This window comes from Psammomys obesus, unplaced genomic scaffold, assembly GCF_907164565.1.
Source record: "Psammomys obesus unplaced genomic scaffold, mPsaObe1.curated_primary_1811, whole genome shotgun sequence".
Taxonomy (NCBI): domain Eukaryota; kingdom Metazoa; phylum Chordata; class Mammalia; order Rodentia; family Muridae; genus Psammomys; species Psammomys obesus.
Genome location: NW_026596131.1, coordinates 12,042,432 through 12,060,936, shown reverse-complemented (window position 1 = coordinate 12,060,936; position 18,505 = coordinate 12,042,432). Strand labels below are relative to the sequence as shown.

The 18,505-nt window shown below is 48.2% G+C and overlaps 2 protein-coding genes across 5 annotated transcripts; one reads left to right on the top strand and one right to left on the bottom strand.

Moving 5' to 3' along the window:
• Positions 1–119: 119 nt before the first annotated feature.
• Positions 120–6,943, bottom strand: Mettl23 (methyltransferase 23, arginine). The gene is made up of 5 exons (XM_055592334.1): positions 6,712–6,943; positions 1,471–1,575; positions 688–925; positions 526–610; positions 120–445 (listed from the first exon to the last, which is right to left on the bottom strand). Exons 1-5 carry the CDS (start codon positions 6,793–6,795, stop codon positions 280–282), a joined length of 678 nt encoding a protein of 225 aa, XP_055448309.1. The 5' UTR covers positions 6,796–6,943; the 3' UTR covers positions 120–279.
• An 86-nt stretch (positions 6,944–7,029) lies between these two features.
• Jmjd6 (jumonji domain containing 6, arginine demethylase and lysine hydroxylase) lies at positions 7,030–12,877 on the top strand. 4 transcript variants are annotated; one of them, XM_055592329.1, is made up of 7 exons: positions 7,032–7,427; positions 7,813–8,201; positions 9,237–9,523; positions 10,063–10,160; positions 10,665–10,753; positions 11,486–11,624; positions 12,538–12,877. In XM_055592329.1, exons 1-7 carry the CDS (start codon positions 7,110–7,112, stop codon positions 12,667–12,669), a joined length of 1,452 nt encoding a protein of 483 aa, XP_055448304.1. In that variant the 5' UTR covers positions 7,032–7,109; the 3' UTR covers positions 12,670–12,877. The 4 variants fall into 4 exon arrangements, with proteins under 4 accessions (XP_055448306.1, XP_055448308.1, XP_055448304.1 ...); XM_055592331.1 differs by lacking the exon at positions 12,538–12,877 and having other exon boundaries at positions 7,030–7,427; positions 10,063–10,198; positions 10,660–10,753; positions 11,486–11,589; XM_055592333.1 differs by lacking the exon at positions 12,538–12,877 and having other exon boundaries at positions 7,030–7,427; positions 10,660–10,753; positions 11,486–11,564.
• The last annotated feature ends 5,628 nt before the right edge of the window (positions 12,878–18,505 follow it).

Below are 18,505 nucleotides of genomic sequence, written 5' to 3'. Positions count from 1 at the left end.
AGCAAGATTTTCCTCACTAGGAGAATGTCAGTTGAACCTAAATGCAAAGCTTTTATCTCCAGTGTCTAAGTTCTCAACCTAAGAATATGTCCTACTTTAATGATTGGGAGTACTCCAAGTGGTTTTCAAGTTTTAATTTTGTTAAAACATGCTGTCCGTGTTAGTGCTAGGCATATCACAGTCTTGGGCCTGCATTTATTTGCTCAAGAAGACAACTCATCTTAATGGCAGGTTACTCAGTCTTGACACTGCCCCAGAACAGCTTGAGGTACAATTAATTCAGAAACAGTCCTTTGCAAAGGAGATCACCAGCATTTCAACAGTATGTCTTCCTGGAAGAGTAGATTCTGCTATGTCTTCCTTGTCTGCATCAAAAGACTCCAGGGGAATATGGACACATTTCATATCCCACTTGTAGAGCAAGCCTTCAAGTGACCAGTCAGCACTTAGATAGAAGAAATAGATTGTTTTAATGACTTTATACCTTTTTTTCTTTATCATTGTAAACTAAGTAAACAAACATACCTTCTGACTTGGTAGGAAGACCAAAATTGAACTTTGGGGTTCTTCTGCATCAGAAAATATACTGTGGCTAAAATGTTTTCAAAATCTGGGGGAGGAATGGGGTCCTTTTAGTGAGTTTTGTAAGATGGCTCTCTAGCTAAGTTTGCCATAGATTAAGCTTACCTTCTGGTTCGAAGAAGACATCAGATGCAAGAATGATGTCTTGTGGTGGCAGAGACAGCAGGTCCTTTGATATGTGGCCCCAGGTAAGGCCTACAACTTGCACCTGTGGCAGGTTATTCATCTGGCAACTTTGCCAACACATATCCAGACAGTGAGGAAACTCAGGGCTGTCAGACAATATCACTTCAGCACCACATTTTGCAGCCAAAATCCCTGGAAGGCTCACTCCAGCTCCAATCTAAATGAAGATGGCATTTAAGAACTGTGCTGTCCTACCCCAAATGAGATAGTCTCCATATTCTGGGCTGGCTTTGAACTCTGATCCACTTGAGGACTAAGGCATATAACACTGCTAGCAGCAAGTGGTCTGAAATCTGAGCTTAGTTCATTTTGGCTGATTTGCTGAAGAGTAGCAGTACAGGCCTGCTTCAATATTAGGTTTTGCTTCCCTATTGAGGCAGTTTAGTCTACAATGCAGGTATTTGTGTGCCACTACCTACTATGGTTTCCGGTGTTAGTATGATCTGGAGTAGAAGCCTTAAACTACATATAGTACCAGAAAATGTGAATTGCATAGCCAGATTTCCCACTAGCTGGTATTGCTTTTTACAGGCTAACAGCTCCAGATTCTCAAGTCACATATATCATTAGTAATTTAAAAATGTGAAAACTTCCAGTTCAGAATTCCAAGGCTGGCCAAACCACCCAGTTTAAAAATACTTCAGAGGCTAGTTAGCATGAAGACTTGAGAACATGATCCAACATTCTAAAAACTCCAGTTACCTCTAACACAGCTTTGCCTGGCAGAGATCTTCTGTGGAACCACAGGTATTGGGCCAAGACTACTGCACAGGGCCAAACATACATTCCATACTGCACGTGTAGAACCTGCAAAGAAGGTTTTTGTGAGATAGAGTGCTGGCATCAGTTATTACCGTGACAATACTGCTCTCCAGTCTGCAACCTACAGGTCTGAAACCACAATTTTATTCCTATGTAGCCTAAGCTGCTCTCAATCCTGCCTCAGCCTCCTGAGTGGTGCTTGGATTACAGGAATGTACCACAGCACACCTGGATTGAACCCAGGACTTCATGGATGACAGCCCTAACCTCTCCAAAAGCATTTTACTTTGATGTTTATGGGTGTTTTGTCTGTATGTGTATGTATATGCACTACTTGCATGACTGGTGGCTCTGAAACTAGGTGTTGTTTCCCTACAACTAGCCCAGGTCCTTTGCAAAAACAGAACGTGTCCTTAACCACTAAGCCATGGAGACAGCTCCTCCATAAGCATTTAAATTGAGAATCAGGGACAGTTGCAACTTTGTGGACTAGACTGTACACTGTACATATTATATACTCGACAATGATCAGCACTTTGGGTTGGTAATAAATGCTATAACAGGGCTAGAGAGATGGGTCAGCGGTTAGGAGCACTGTCTGCTCTTCCAGAGGTCCTGAGTTCAATTCCCCACAATCACATGGTGGCTCAAGCATCTCTAACAGAACCTGATGACCTCTTCTGGCATGCAGGTGTACATGTAGAGTGCTTGTACATAAATAATTTTAAAAATAATAATAAATGCTACAGCAGTAAAGCAGGATGATACGTAGCAGACCACAGGAAGGACTGCCCAAGCAAGTGCCTCAGTCTGACCACAGCCCACGAGCATAACTAAAAGACTGAAGGTTTACTGACCTGTGCATCTTACTGGCCACAGAAGCTTAGAATTACTTCTAAATACAAGAAGATACTGGAAATTTTCTTTAAAAAAAAAAAAAAAACAAAAACCAAAACCACAAACAAAGCTATCTTTCAAAGTTTATGTTTACTTTGTTGGAGGAAGAGGCATGTTGAGCTCTGAGGACAACTTGTAAAAGCTGTCTCCTTCCAAAACCATGTGGGATATAGGGATAGAATTCAGGTTCAACCGAACCTTTATCTAAGCCACCTCTTTGGCTTTACTTATTTTGGGGGGTTTGTTTTTTCAAGACAGGGTTTCTCTGTGCTGACCTGGAACTCACTCTGAAAACCAGGCTGGCCCCGAACTCTCAGATATCCTGCCTTTATTGGGACCAAAGGCATGTGCCACCACTGCCCAGCTCCCTCCACCCCAAACCCCCTTTTAGGCAGTGTCTCTTGTAGCTCAAGCTGGTTTCCAACTCACTATGTAGCCTAGGATGACTGTGAGCTTCTCATCTTCCTGACTCTACCTGCTAAGTACTAGGACTGCAGCCATGTGCCAGCACACCCAATTTCATAAGCTGCTGGGAACCAAACCCAGACTTTCTTGCATGCTAGATTTTCACTGTAACAACCAAGCCACACCTCTCAGCCCTGTACTGGAAGATTTTCAACTCAAGCACAATTTAGATGTGGCATGCCCTGCCTGTCCTAGAAAGACATCCCACAGGAGGAGGCATGCGTGGAGCTGAATCCTAAAGTATAAAATCAAAATAAAGTATAAAATCAAGAACTAGTCATTCAGAGTGTGGCTCCCACTTGTGATTCTATCACACAGGAGGAAGGTTCAACTATATAGCAAATCAAAGGCCAGCCAGGGCTAGACTTCTAGATCCTGTGTGGAAAAAAAAAATCCAAAAGTAAACAATCGGAATCTGGGGAACATTTAGAAGGGGAGAAAGGTGTTTTTGGAGTGAGCCTCCCCTGGCTCAAACTCCAGATCCCAGCTGTGTGATTTCACAGGACATACTTGTCAGGGATTCAGTCTCTCAGCTGCAGATACTTATCCACAGGGTAAATGCCAGGCACAGAGCACTGCATATTAGCAACAGAAATCTAAACTGCCAGCTTGTTTTCTGGAGGGAAATGTGCCCCTGACAGAGTGGCAAAAAAAGAGCAAAAAAAGGTATCAAAGCTGTAGAGGAATCAGCTGAATCTAACTTCCTCATCCAGTCCGCTGACAAACAGGACACGGGTGGGTATGGTGGTAAACTGGCCACTCCAGCACTGCAGAGGAGGGGGACTGAGACAAGAGGGCCCAACCTCAGGGCCAGTCAGACATAATATCAAAGCCCTATTTAAAAAGAATAATAAAGAGCCAGGCGCAGTGGTACACACCTGTTATCCCAGCATTCTGGGAGGTAGAGGCAGGCAGATCTCTGTGAGCTCGAGACAAGTCTACAGAGTGAGTCCCAGACAGCCAAGGCTACATAGAGAAACCCTGTCTCGAAAAAACAAAAACAAAAAGGGGAGGGGGTTTGGAAAGATAGCTCTAGCTCTCTGCTTTTCCAGAGGACCAGGGTTCAATTCCCAGGACCTATATGGCAACTAGTAAACTGTTTGCCGTATCTTCAGTTCCAAGTGGCCTAACACCCCCTTTTGGCTCTGAAGACACTAGATACATACATACATGCATATGAAGACACAGACATACATGCAGGCAAAACACCCTTAATCATAAAATATAAATATAGCCTGATGTAGTGACACAACCATTTAGTCTTAAAATTTGGGAGGCTGAGGCAGGCCTATCTCTGAGTTCAAAGCCAGCCAAAGCTGCGTAGACTTTGTCTCAAAAGAGAATAATCAACATAAAAAAACAAACTTTATTTGGAGAGCATGAAGGGAAGTTAATCCTGAGAGTGGAGAAGGGAAGAAGTATGAAGAACACTGGAAAATGAACGGACTGGAAAAGCCACTGAGAAACACTGTTTTATTTTTACTTAACATACAAATATGTAGCTGGGGACAGTGGCACATCTGTGATCCCAGCACTCAGGGAGGCAGATCCTGTAGTTTGAGGCCAGCCTGATCTATAAAGTAAGTCCAGGATAACCAAGGCTACAAAGAGGGAAAAAAGCATGTACACATATATAGTTTAAATGAAGTTACAGGGGACTAGAAAGACGAATCAACAGTTCAAAGTGCTTTCAGCTTTTCATTTTTGAGACAAAGTAGGTATGCAGCCCAGGGTGTCCTGGAACTGGCTATGCTGGCCTCAAATTCCCAGTGATCTTCCTGCCTCTGCCTCATGAACGATAATGATTAAAGGAGGGATTAAGGGCATGGGCTACCTGGAAAAAAAGAAAAAAACATAACAAAACAAAACAAAACAAAAAAACAGGGTATGGTGGTGCCAAGCTTTAATCCATTTGAAAGACAGAAGTAGGCAGGTCTCTGGTAGTTCCAGGAAACTCACTAAATAATGAAATCCCATATCAAAAAATAAGTATCGGTGCCTAAACATGATACTCTGACTCATAATATTATATATACACATGCTGATAACATACAACCATACAATGTCCTGAGTGTTGAGGACAGCCTGAGTAAAGGCCTAGCCTTCTAGAGTTTTTGACATGAAGACATTTGGAGGCTACAGAAAACAAGTTGGGTTTTGGCCTGCCTCTTATGCTGTCTTTCTCTTTAACTGAAGCCAAAAGCTTTTACTGAGCTGCTGAGGCAGGACAGACAGACAGGAAAAATAAGGACCACATGGGAAAGCTCTCATCCTGGAATCTGGCTGAAGTCTCATCAGGTAAAGGGTCAAATTTCAGTACAACTAAGAAAATTCAACGTGAAGTTTGTCTACAGAGGAGCAATATTCCTTATAGAGAGATATTTCAAACCAGAATGTTAAAATATTGAAGAATCAGTCAGGCATGGTGGCACACCCTTAATCCCAGCACATAGGAAGGAGCGCAGATGCATCTCTGTGGGTTCAAGACCAGCCTGGTCTACAGATCAAGTTCCTGGACAGCCACAGTCTCAAAAACAAACAACAAAAACAAAAACGGAAGCTTCATATGGCCAAAGTGTGTCTGACCTTTAAATGTAACCTCACATCTTTTCCAGCTGTAACATGGAACTTTCTGAGAATCTCACAAGATTATAAACATGTCAACACCCTTAGGACCTAGTATCGTTAAAGTTTCTTGTAGAAATAAGGTTTTGGCATCCATCACTGTAATCCCTCCTGTGCAACGCACCTCTATTGTCTTAGTAACTAAAAATATTTTAAGAAATCCCTTACATGGTTTAATTGCAGAAGCTACCAAATTCATGCATATGGCAATTAAAACATTTTTAAAGTTTTCTAAATGCAAGGACTGTTCCCATGCCTTTTGTGTCCTTTCCCTAAGTCTCTGTTAACTCCCAAACTTAAATCCAGGTTATAATGTTAATACCCTCCAAGTCTGCTTCATACTGATTTGCCCTGAAAAGTTTTTCTCTAGTATGTGGTCAAGAATCTCTGCTCCGATGGGTGTTAGAGGTGGCTGGGGGTGGAGAAAGGGTGATGTCTTTAGTCCCAGCACTAGGGAGGCAGAGGCATGCTGATCCCTGGTTCGAGGCCAGACTGGTCTACAGCGAGTTCCAGAACAGGCCAGGTTAACAGAGAAACCCTATCTCAAACAAACAAAACAAAATCTCTACTTCGCTTGGGTAGAAGTCTCTGGAAAGAAACGCGGGCTGCTACAAGTGGCAGCACAGGGCTGTACCTTCTGCTCCCACTGCTACTGCCAGGAACCCCTACCTACTGGGCCAGCTGCTAACACGACAACATGAAAATCCTTTGTAAAACCTTACCGGAACAGTTACTATTGAAGGCTTAAGGTAGCTACGGACTCAGAGGAGCAAGCCAGGGAAAATGCAGAAAACTTTATTGGGGTGTTGGGAGACGGGAATCCCTGGTCACAGAACTTACACCAAGTGAGAATTACGGGGTTGAGTATGACTCAATGGCGCAACTTTTGCCTAATATGTATGAGATCTTGGGTTCGAACCCCAGCACTGCTTCAGACAGCCAGAGATGTGTGTGTGAGTGAGCGGGGGTTTAATATATTGATAAATGTTTCAAAGAAGTTCAAAGTTAGCATCATAAGACAAGACAGCCACTTTCCTGGCACGGTCCCCTAAATGTCTCACTGGAGCACGTTTAAGCCATCACCGGGCTTCATACTAAACCTGATGCTCCCGAACGAGGCCGAAAACTGAGGGTTCCCCATTCCCTATGCTCCAACCAGAAGGTGCTTCCACGTGGGTGTGCCGCCGCACGCACCTGCGGGACGCGGACCTCCAGCACGTCCCTGTCAGCTCCGGGGCCAGACTCATCCCGGAACCGAAAGCGCTGGGCCCCGGACATAAGGCCGCGCTCGCCCGGAAGGGTGTCGGGGGACCCCGGGTCAGGCGGCGGTGGGAGCTACACGGGAAGGGCAGCCGGCCGGGACGCTCGCCGAAGGAAACACCGAAGCAGGCGGCAGCAGCGGCGGGCCTGGCCGGAAGCGGACGGCAAGGAAGCGGCGCACAGCCGGAAGTGCTGCGCAGGACGCCGCAGGGAGGGGCAAGGCGGCAGCGACGCGACCTTCTCAACATGGCGCCCAATCGGCGCGCGTGAAGGCGGATCTCGCACGTCGCTGAGGCCAATGGCGGACCGCAAGAGGCGGTGGGGCGGGGAGGATGGCCGCTGCTCGCCCAACCCGAAGCTCCGCTGGCCGCTGGGGAGTGAATTTTCTGGAAGGCGACTTTAAAGGCGCCGGGCCGGAGCGAAGGGCGTTTCGGTGCCGCGCCAGCCGGAGAGGACGCATTTGGTGGCAGGAAGCGAGCCGCGTCGAGGTCGTGGCGGAACCAGACGGTGACCCCCTCAGGATGAACCACAAGAGCAAGAAACGCATCCGCGAGGCCAAGCGGAGTGCGCGGCCCGAGCTCAAGGACTCGCTTGACTGGACGCGGCACAACTACTACGAGAGCTACCCGTTGAGCCCGGCGGCCGTGCCGGTGAGCGGGGCGCGGGACACCCAGTGCGCGGCCCCCGGGCGGGGCCTCCCACGCAGCGGCTGTCCACCTCCGGTGCCCGCTACCTGAGGGCCGCTTGTCCCTGGACCCCTTGGGTCGACGGCCCCCGCCGCCGGGCTGTCAAAGCTCGCTCGTTAATGGGAGCTTCGAGCCCCTCCCTCCCTCGAAGGGGTGTCTGTGGGTGCGACGTGCTCACTCTCACGCACGTGGGCCTCCCTCTCTCCATCCCTCCCCCTTGGCGGAGCCAGAGGCTGGTTCACTGCTGATGTGTGTCGTTGCTAATTGGCCCCGTGGGACACCTTTAGCCGCCACCGGACTTCTTCCTGTGTTTTAACGGGACGGGTCTTTTTGTTGTTCCTCTCCCCAGGATAACGTGGAGAGAGCGGATGCGTTACAGCTGTCGGTGGAAGAATTTGTAGAGCGGTACGAAAGGCCTTACAAGCCCGTGGTTCTGTTGAATGCTCAAGAGGGCTGGTCCGCACAGGAGAAATGGACTCTGGAGCGCCTCAAAAGGAAATACCGGAACCAGAAGTTCAAGTGTGGCGAGGATAATGACGGCTACTCAGTGAAGATGAAGATGAAATACTACATCGAGTACATGGAGAGCACCCGTGATGACAGTCCCCTTTACATCTTTGATAGTAGCTATGGTGAACACCCCAAAAGAAGGAAACTTTTGGAAGACTACAAGGTGCCCAAGTTTTTCACGGATGATCTTTTCCAATACGCCGGGGAGAAGCGCAGACCCCCTTACAGGTAACGTACACAACAGGAAGTGTTCAGAATTCTTCAACAGTGCAGGGGTCGTGGTGGCGCACGCCTCTAATCCCAGCCCTCCGGAGGCAGAGGCAGGTGGAGCTCTGTGAGTTCCAGGCTGTCCTGGTCTACAGAGGGAGTTCCAGGACAGCCAAGGCTACACAAAGAAACCCTGCCTGGGAAAAACCACACACAAACACAATTCTCCCCCCCCCCCCCAAAACAACAACAACAACAATAAAAGTCCCCAAAACCTTTTAGCAGAGCTCGGTCTAACCTTGTGAAAGCAGAGAGGGGATCCTCCCTGCACTTTAATTGCTTACGTGTGTGCCAGTTCCAGCCTGGTGTTCGAGGAGGTCAGAAGAGGGCATCAGGTCCTCGGGAACTGGAATGATGGATAGTTGTGAGCCATCATCCCCATGTGGGTGCTGAGAATGGAACCTTGGTTCTCTGGAGGATTCAGTGCTCTGAAAAGGAGCCATTTCTTCAGCCCAGCCCAGGGCATTCAAATGTTCATGAATGTGGAACCACTGCTTTATAAGGAAGTCTTATTTATATTTTTACAAGTGTGTTATCTTTTTTCTTTTTTAAGACAGTCTCAGTATATATCCCTGGCTGGCCTGTAACTCACTATGTAGGCCAGGCTGGCCTCAAACTCACAGAGATCAGCCTACCCCTGCCTCCAAGTGCCGGGATTAAAGATGTCTGATATTATGCCCAGCTTTGTTTTGGTTTTTTGAGAAGGGGTCTTTCTGTGTAGCTCTGGCTGGCCTGTACGGACAGATCCACCAGCTTCTGCCTCCAGGGTGCTGGAATTAAAAGCTTGGGCCACCACGTCCAGCAACAATTTAAAAATCTGGGTTTTTTTTTTTTTTCCTGGTAGAAATCAGTCCACATATAATTCAATTAATGTTGTATTCCAGCATTTGTACACAGTCTCTGAAGACAGTATAATGTATGATAGTGTATTATGGGGACTTTTATGTCATGTACATTTCAGATTACACTTCATGTTTTCATGTTTACATCCTATAGGTGGTTTGTGATGGGGCCGCCACGTTCTGGCACTGGGATTCACATTGACCCCCTGGGAACCAGTGCCTGGAATGCCTTAGTTCAGGGCCACAAGCGCTGGTGCCTGTTCCCAACGAGCACGCCCCGAGAACTCATCAAGGTGACCCGAGAGGAAGGAGGGAACCAACAAGATGAAGCAATTACCTGGTTTAATGTTATTTATCCCCGGACACAGCTTCCCACCTGGCCACCTGAATTCAAACCCCTGGAGATATTACAGAAACCAGGAGAAACTGTCTTTGTACCAGGTATAGATGAGCTGGAAGAAACTTCCCAGATCTCGCTGTATTCCGTAATTGCACTGAATTGTCATTTTGGAGTAGAATCATAGGATGAGACAAAAAGTCCCTCTCACTCTCCCGGGCATGCTGCGCCCATACACACGCACACACACCCTGTGATGGTGGGGTTAAGGTCTTAAGCCCAAAGGGAGTGCATCTCCATGTCCCACGTGCCTGTGTCTGAGTGGTAGTCCAGGGTCTGCCTGCTTTCTGTGGCTTTTTGCTAGAGTGCAGAACTGGCTGGGTTGACTTGGAAAATCTCAGCCAGACAGAGCTACACTTGGACAGATGAAGTTTGCAGAACTGAGTGTTTGAGGGCTGGGGGTCCTCCTAGAACTTTTGCTTTACAATATTAGTCACAACTTTGGGTCACCAGGAGTCAACACACTTAGCTCTGCCATTTAGGGGCCATAAACTGGAAAAAGTAAGGGCTTGCCTCTGTTGAGTTAGACACCAGGTGTCTGCAGGGCTGATCATTACTGAATTCTTTATTTGTTGGCTTTCAGGGGGATGGTGGCATGTTGTCCTCAATCTTGACACCACCATTGCCATCACCCAGAACTTTGCCAGTAGTACCAACTTCCCTGTTGTGTGGCACAAGACGGTAAGAGGGAGACCAAAGTTATCAAGGAAGTGGTATAGGTGAGAAGCTTTTTTTCTCTTCTGCTCTGTTCCAGTTCCTTCCCCAGAGATGAACAGGGGAGAGCTCTCTGCTGCAGTAATGTGCTTGGCGCCGGCTGGGGCCTGTAAACCTGGATAGAGAGGGCTCAAGGTCAGGGCTAGTTGTCAGGGTGTCTGCTAGCCTCCAGGTGGCAGGGTTCAGCTCTGCATGTTGGTCAAAAGCAGTCAATACATGGTCACAGTTCGGATCGTTTCTCATTTTGTTTTCACGCTGTTTTCTCCCTTTTCCTTACTTTTTTAATTTTTTTTTTTTTTTTGGTTTGTTATTTTTTAAGAATAAAAAATAGTACTAGCAAAAAACAACAACAACAAAAACCATCATTGAGGTTTTTATTTTACCCGGAAACATTCATTTGCACTTACTACCTTCAGTTCTTGTGAGGCAACTGCCCTGGAGACTTAGCTCCTCTGTTTATCCACAGAACAGATACAGCACGGGCAGCGGCAGTGCAAGCCACCCCCAGCCACCCCGTGCCACTGTGTCCCAACCCTGACCTGGAGGGACCAGCTCTCGGGGTAAGAGAGGGATTCTGGCTTGCTCAGTGCTCTGCCTCTGCTGAGAGGCCAACAAGGGTGGTGGCTTCTGTTCCCCTGGACTCAAGGGCAAGAGGCCTACTCACTCTGCCCTATAGGCTGCTGTGTGCTGCAGAGAGGCCACTCTGAGGCCTTTGCATACAGCAGGTCCTTTGTCGCTGGTCACAGTGGACATCAGGTTAGGTTGCTGCAGGGGAGGGCTGCTGCTTTTAGTCAGCTTGGTTTCTCTCTCCAGGTGAGGGGGTGGTCTCTCGTGTGACATCTTATTTCTTATAAACCTAATTATTTCTGCTCTTTCTAGTATAATCTAACCAGCTCCCACCCCCTTCACTAGCTCTGTGCTGAGGGAAGGAAAGGCTTTAAAAAAAAATAAAAGGAAAAGGAAAAAAAAGTCAGTCAGAAAAGGTTTAGGGAGAAAAGTAGGAAAAGAAGCTGTTTCTCCCAAGGGAAAAATTCAAGGACCACCCCCTGCAGAGATGTGTGGCTGGTGCTCATGCAGGCCTGTGGCACTAGGATGTTGTTTTTCTTCAGCGAACGTGGGCGGCCTGTGTGGTCTGTCCTTGCCCAGTTGTGTCTCCTGGAGCCCCTCCAGCCAAGACTTTGGGCACATCCAGGTGCCGTAAGCAATGGAGGCTTCCACGTTGAGTCTGTCGTTCTGACTGGGTGTTGCCACCAGCTGTTACCTCCCTGAGAACAGTTCCTCTTGCCCTTCAGGATCCTGAAGCAGGAGCACCCTGAGCTGGCTGTCCTGGCTGATGCTGTTGACCTCCAGGAGTCTACCGGCATCGCTTCTGACAGCTCCAGTGACTCTTCCAGCTCCTCCAGCTCAAGCTCCTCAGACACAGACTCAGAGGTGAGGCGTGCGCCTGCCCGGGGCCCCGTCAGTCCACGGGGAGTGCAGCGCAGGTGCCTCGCTCACGTTCTCCAAGGGCCACAGGTTTGCTTGTTTCCATAACTGCACCCATTTCACAGCTGCACACATCTGTATAAGCTGGCCTGTTGCAGACGCGCCTGGGGTGTCTGGAGTGGGGTGATCACAATGGCCTTGTGATCATAGCCAGCACACAGCGGTGTCAGGGTTTAGAGTCTTTGTTCTGACCACAACCCTTGTTAGAAAATTTCCCCCTGAATGGCAACATGGACCCAGTGGCCTGCTTTAATTCACACTAGTTCAAAGGTGACAAGCTGGCCTCAGACTCACAGAGATCTGCCTGCCTCTGCCTCCCTAGAGCTGGGATTAAAAGTTTCTTGTTGTTTTGTATTTTTGAGTGTCTCACTCTGACTGTGGCTTCCCTGGAACTCGGTCTGTAGTTATACAGGAAGCCTGTTCAGCCTTGCATCCACAGAAATCCACCTGCCTTAGCTCCCGAATCGAGGCATGCACCATCACACCGTTCTTAGTCTTTTCTATTTTAATATTCTGGCCTGAAATATCTCTCTATAAAGAACATTGTTCTGTAGACAAACTTCACAGTAAATTTTGTCCTTTAGAAGAGCAGAAAAATCCCCTTGGCCAGTTGTGCTGTCTCTCCAGCGCCCACAGTGTCTGCTCTTGCCTTGGCTTACTATGTGTTCACTACGGTTAACACAGCATTAACCGTAGCACATGTGGACGGCTGAGAAAGACTTGAGGGAGTCGTTTCTCTTTTTCCATGTGAGCCCCAGGGATTGAGGCCAGGTCATGAAGCTTAGTGTCAAGAGCCCTGATGCCCTTACCAGCCAGTGTGCCGTCTCACCAGCCTGAAGTGTCTCTCCTCTCTGTCCAGTGTGAATCCGGGTCTGAAGGTGATGGGACAACACACCGCAGGAAGAAGAGGAGAACGTGCAGCGTGGTGGGGAACGGGGACACTACCTCACAGGACGACTGCGTGAGCAAAGAGCGCAGCTCCTCCAGGTGACCGCGGGTGGCAGCTGCGTGTCAGGATGTGCTCGCAGCCCTGGGGCCAGTCCGACGGAACCTGCAGAACAAGGACATTCAGGACGGGAATTGGTAGCATTTGGTACAGTGGCTTTTTCTCCATGGTCATGTCTTTTATTGTAAGGGCAAAGTTGTGTGGATGGTGCCAATGAAGCCCTTTACCTATTTAATAAAATGACTCCATTTTATATCCTGGACAGTTTTCCTTCGGGCACACTAGAGTTGCCCTGTGTTCCTTTCGTGTGGTATGCGGGGGGGGGGGGGGGGGGCTGCCTCACTAGTGCGTCTCCTGTTGGGAGGTGAAGAGAGCAGTAGGGGAATTACTGAATTACTCTGAAGGCTGAACAGACTTCCTGTATAATATCTTACTCATCTGTCCACACTTGTTTTTCTGTTTCTCATTTTTATTTCATTTTTGTTTTTTGAGCAGGGGTTTCTCTGTAACAGCTCTGGCTGTCCTGGAATTCTCTCTGTAGACCTTGAACTCACAAGAGAACCAGCTGCCTCTGTCTCCTGAGTGCTGGGATTAAAGGCATGTGCCACCATTCTGGCCTTGTTTCTCTTCTTAAACTAGATTGAATCTAAGTAAGTCAAATAAGGTGGTGCACACCTTTAATCCCAATACTTGGGAGTTCAAGGCCAGTCTGGCACACAGAGTTCTGGGACAGCCAGGGCTATATAGAGACACTCTGTCTCAAAGAGAGAGGGACAAAGACAAAAAGACAGATAATTGGATCTCAGTAAGTTAAACCCCAAAATAAAAAGAAATCTGCTGGCACCTACCTGCCCTGTGTGGAGTGACAGGCCCAGTGTTTACCTTTCTTGTATGTACCTGGGAAGTGCGCTAACTTAGGATGTAGGAGATGGTGAGTGACATTCTGGTGTGCTTGACTGGTGCAGATGACAGTTCTATTGCCTTCCTTTGTCCCTTATCACTGATCTCACCACGATGATAGTTATGCATTGACTGCATAATAAAAGCCCAGGATTCTAGCTTTTCCTTTTCTACATCCTCTTTGGTGTGACTGGAATTCAGTGGGGAGAATCACATTGTCTTCCTCAGTTGGATCTGTGGGCCTAGTATGCATTTCTCTACCCTGGTTGTCCTTTTTCACAGCTGCATTTTGATGTGCTCTCTGTGAGTCATTTCGTGCCCTCCCATTCATCCTTGGGAAGTGACAGTAAGCTGTAATGTAAGGTCTGAAGTTGCCTGTTTGGGGTAGGGACAGTTGGGACAGTATCTGACTAAGTAGTCATGCTGGCTTTGAACTCAGGATCTTCCTACTTCAACCTCCTAAGTACTAGATCATGCACCACTGAGCACCCTGTCCTGTTTTGTTTGTTTTTTTCGAGACAGGGTATTGTTTGCTGTTTTGTTTTCACACAGGGTCTCTCTATGTAAAAAGCACTGGATGTCCTAGAACTCCTTTGTAGACCAGGCTGACCTGAGCTCACATAGATCTGCCTGCCTCCCAAGTGCTGGACTAAAGGCCTCTGCCACCATGCTAAGAGAGGAAAGGAAAGAGATCCCTGAGTAAAGTCAGGTCAGAACAGGGATGAAATTATCCTTAGACTACTTCCTGCTGATTAGGGACATCAAGTTTCTTGGGGCAAGTTTGACCTTTGATGTCAGGACATCTAATTTTTTCTTGTTTTTTTTCCTCTGCACAGCTACTTAACAAACTGTGACCAACAACAAATAATCAACAACCCACCCCACCTCTTGGGTCCCTAGCATTTATATACCTTCTGAAAAGTCCCCAGAATTCTAGATGTCACACAACTGCAGAAACTTTCTGCACCAGACAGTTTACTCCACCAGAGCACGAGGCAAATCACAGTCAGGTGCTGTGAAGCAGCCCCATATCCCCACACCTGGGATTAAAATGAAAACACATTCATAATATTTCTGTTATTTTTTAGGTTTTTTGAGATAGGGTTTCTCTGTGTAGCCTTGGCTGTCCTGGACTTGCTTTGTGGAGCAGGCTGGCCATGAGCTCACAGAATATTTCTAATGTTCTTTTAAGAAACCAAAATTCTAGAATTCTCACTATTCTAGTGCTTTCCTTGGCCAGATTAGGAACCCTGTGGAGGCTGTGCTCATCCCTGAGCAAATAGACTCCCAGGGTGGTTCCTGTGTAACCTGATGCTTGCCACCCACCTCAGCTCAGTCTTCTGCTCCTACCTTACCCTCTGGCTTTGACTATGGTGGGTTTTCCTTCTCTGGCCCAGACGGGCACTAATGATGGGTAAGCTGGCTCTGTTTTCCTGTCTGAGCTGCATGCCCTGTCCGGTTGCTGATGACTTGGTGCCACGGTAGGATCATTCTGCACAGGGAAGGCTGTGAATTCTGTGGGTGAATTTTGGGGGAACAGTAGAAGATAGGATTGGGCCTCAGGGAAGGTGTTCCTGGTGTTTTCATCTCAGAACTTGAGTTGCAAATAGACCGGGTTCTAATAGGTCAGTTCCTACATATGATAAATCAGTAGGGAACTTGATGACCGGTGTCCTCCATGCATCTGGCCAGTATGTATCAAGGATAGCTCATATATGCAGGAAAGAAACTCTGCAATGGAACTGGCAGTGTTCAGGGTCTGTGGCCTAGGGAGCACTTGTGGATGATGCACTTGTGGAACTGTGGCAGGGCCTGTCAGAAGACTGCAAGACGTGGGTCACAAAGGGACTCCAGGTCTTTGCCAAGGGTTCAGTTAGGGTGTGGCCTTCCTCCAGGAGGCCAGCCTTGGTTTTCTAGCTCAGGCTTCTGTATATTGACCTTGATGCAGCTACAAGGCTGCAGAGGTGGCGTCTGGCTTGGCTGAGTACTGTCCTAGAACAGCCTTGCCTCCTGGTCCAGAGGGTTGAGGAGACCCTGAATCTAAATCTCTCATGATGTGCAGTTGTGTTGCGTGTTGCAAAGCACTCTCAGCATCCTCAGGAAGCCTCTCCTTGTGTTGTTACTGGAACGCCTCATTCAGCCTTTACAGCTGCTCCTCTCCCAGCCTGTTTAAAGCAAGAAGTGGCCAGTGAGACGTCTCTGCAGGAGAGAACAGGTGTCGCCAAGACGAATAACCTGGTAGAATGAGAGAGCCCATTTCCTTAAGTTGTCTTCTGACACACACACGGGCGCTGGAGGGGTCACTTGGCAGTTAGGAGCTCTTGCTCTTACAGAGGACTGGAGTCTGGTTCCTAGCATCCAGGTGGTGGCTCATAACCCTCTAAAAGATCCAGTACCCGCCTCTGACCTCTGCAAGCACCAAGCTTACACATTGTGCACATGCACATGCAGGTAAAGCAGTCACACACAAGACTGGAGTTTCTCCAGCCCTTGCTGTCCTGGAACTCACTCATAGACTAGGCTAGCCTCAAACTTGCAGAGAACTGCCTACCTCTTCCTCTGTCTCCCAAGTGCGGGATTAAAGACCTTTGTCTCCACTGCCCAGCAAAAATAAATCTTAGAGTAGCTGAAGCCCAGTGTGGTGGCTCAGGCCTGTAATCCTAGCATTCGGGGGACAGAGGCAGGTGGATGTCTGTGGGTTTGAGGTTGGCCTGGTCTACAAAGCGAGTCCAGAACAGCCAAGGCTACACAGAAAACTGAGTAAGGTTCCAGCTGTACAGCAGCCATTGCCAAACTGAAATGGGAGGCTCAGTTCAAGAGTGGCCTGGACCACAGAGCAAGGGATGTTCGGCAAGGGGATTAGGAGTTCAGGCCCAGCCTGGGCTGAATGAGATCAATTTCAAAAAATTGAAATAAAATAAAACAAGCAACCAAAGAAGATCTCTTTGCCACCAGGGGTCGGGATGAAGTAAAATGACAGTGGCCTGGGAGGTACAGAAATCTCAGATGGAAAAATCAGCTCCCCTAGTTCTCCCCTAGCTGCCAGAGGGGAAGCTGGCCACCCTACAAATAAGTGCATGGTTTAGACTAGCCGGCCAGAGCCTCTGCACCCCTGTCCCTGCTACTGTCCTATGGGCACATCAAACACAAAAAAGGTAAGGCAGAGGGGCTGAGGAGCAGAGGAGTGGCCAAGTGCCCTCTCCTCCCACCCCACTATGTCCCCTCTCTCTGGACATGAGCTAAATGGTAACAGCGGAGAGTTCAGCAACACTGAACCGTTTGCTGAGCCAAGTTGGTCTTCCTAAGCCAGAGCTGGGTTCTGGGCAAAGGCGTTGAGAAAGAGCATAGTGGAAAACCCCAACTCTTTCGCTCACAGTTTCCCGTCAGTCTCCTGCACAGGTGCCTCTGCAGTCTCAGTCCTGTGGGCTTAGGGTCTCACCCTGGCAGAGAAAGCCAGCAAGCGGGAGCACCCGTCTATCTGGCTGTGATTGCAGATCCCCGGTTTCTAGTCACTCAGGCCCTGAGCAGAATGTCTAGTGCCTGCAGGCACCTCAGGGACAGCCCTGGGGCCTGCCTGTGGGGCTCAGTGGGCAGTGGCTGCTGCTGTTCACAAGAAGCTAGTGGGGTAGGAAGCTTGGACGAGATCAAGTTTGGCTCCCACCAGATGCATTACACCTAAAGACAGCATGAGCAGCGAGTGGCCCAGGGGTGTGTGGAGAATCGCTGAAGCAGTTGCCTGAGCCCATGCATCACATACGTAGAGGCCTTGAGCCTTAGGCAGGAGACGGGGTGGAAAGGGAATGTAGCAGCGTAGACGGGTGCTGTGAAGGAGGCAGGCGTGAGGGGCAGCTGGGGATCCCTTAGCTTGTGTGCATGACATTGCCACAGAAATGTTTGGGCTGGGGCGTGTGCATTCTGATGAATTCAAGGTAGGGCCTGGCTTCTCTTAATACCCCGGTGCCCTTGGAAAGACCTTATGCCAATTTAATTTCACACTGTCTCCATCACAAATGTGGGGTCTCTCTTTGGGGACTCTCAACTGTGTCTCATTGTTTAGTTTAAGAACTTGAACCACTTATCCCCCAGGAATCTCCCCAGGGAGAACCTGCCCAAACCTGCTGTCACCATGGTAACTGGATGTCTCAGAGCAACCAGGCTGCCCTGAGCACCATAGTCTCTTGTTATCAGAATACCAAGAAACCTGGGGGTCTGTGTCCTGCCATGAAGTGTTTGTGGCTCTGCCCCTGATATTTTAACTCTTGCAAGAACCTTGTTCATCGTTTTGAATAAAGCAAGTGGATTTGAGATTTGCAGTGTTTTCTGCTTGTGTCTTCTCATCCTTTCTTATTTAAAGATCAAGGTCATTAGGATGTGCTCAGTTAGCAGGATGGACATTTTGTTTTGTTTGACACAAGGTCTTTTTGTGTAGCTGTGGACAGTCCTAAAACCTGCTAGGTAGACCATGGCTGACTTTGAACCCACAGAGATCTACCTGTTTTTCTGCCGCCCAAGTGCTGGGATTAAAAACCTGTGGCGCCATGCAGGACTCCAGAACAGACCTCTTCAAAATACAATTTATGGCCAACCCCTGTTGACAGCCAGGACTACAGAGACCCTATCTCAAAAAAACTTTAAAATACATTTTATACTTTTTATTTGTTTGAGACAGGATGGCCTTCAACTTTGGACCTCTGCCTCCTGGATGCTAGAATTTTGCTGGGCTAAAAATAAATGGGGCTAGGGAACTGGAGACATGGCTCATTGGTTAAGAGCACTTGCTGCTCTTGCAGAGGACTGGGGTTTGGGTCCCAGTGCCCATATGGTGGCTCACAACTAGAACCTCAACTCCAGTTCTAGGGAATCTAGCACCCTCTTCTGGCCTCCACAGGCACCAGGATTGCATGTGGTGCATAGACATACATGAAAGCAAAACACTCAAATAAATTTAAGAAACAGAAATTGGGGTTCGGAGGGTTTTGTA

Bases quoted from the DNA above. Each gene is read 5' to 3' on its own strand.
- Jmjd6 (XM_055592329.1), top strand. From the start codon at position 7,110: ATGGCCGCTGCTCGCCCAACCCGAAGCTCCGCTGGCCGCTGGGGAGTG. The intron at 7,428-7,812 runs GTGAGCGGGGCG...TCCTCTCCCCAG, and splicing joins TGAGCCCGGCGGCCGTGCCG to GATAACGTGGAGAGAGCGGA. The intron at 9,524-10,062 runs GTATAGATGAGC...GTTGGCTTTCAG, and splicing joins AGAAACTGTCTTTGTACCAG to GGGGATGGTGGCATGTTGTC.
- Mettl23 (XM_055592334.1), bottom strand. From the start codon at position 6,795: ATGTCCGGGGCCCAGCGCTTTCGGTTCCGGGATGAGTCTGGCCCCGGA. The intron at 1,576-6,711 runs GTGCGTGCGGCG...CCTTCTTTGCAG, and splicing joins TGGAGGTCCGCGTCCCGCAG to GTTCTACACGTGCAGTATGG. The intron at 446-525 runs GTATGTTTGTTT...CTTCTATCTAAG, and splicing joins TCTTCCTACCAAGTCAGAAG to TGCTGACTGGTCACTTGAAG.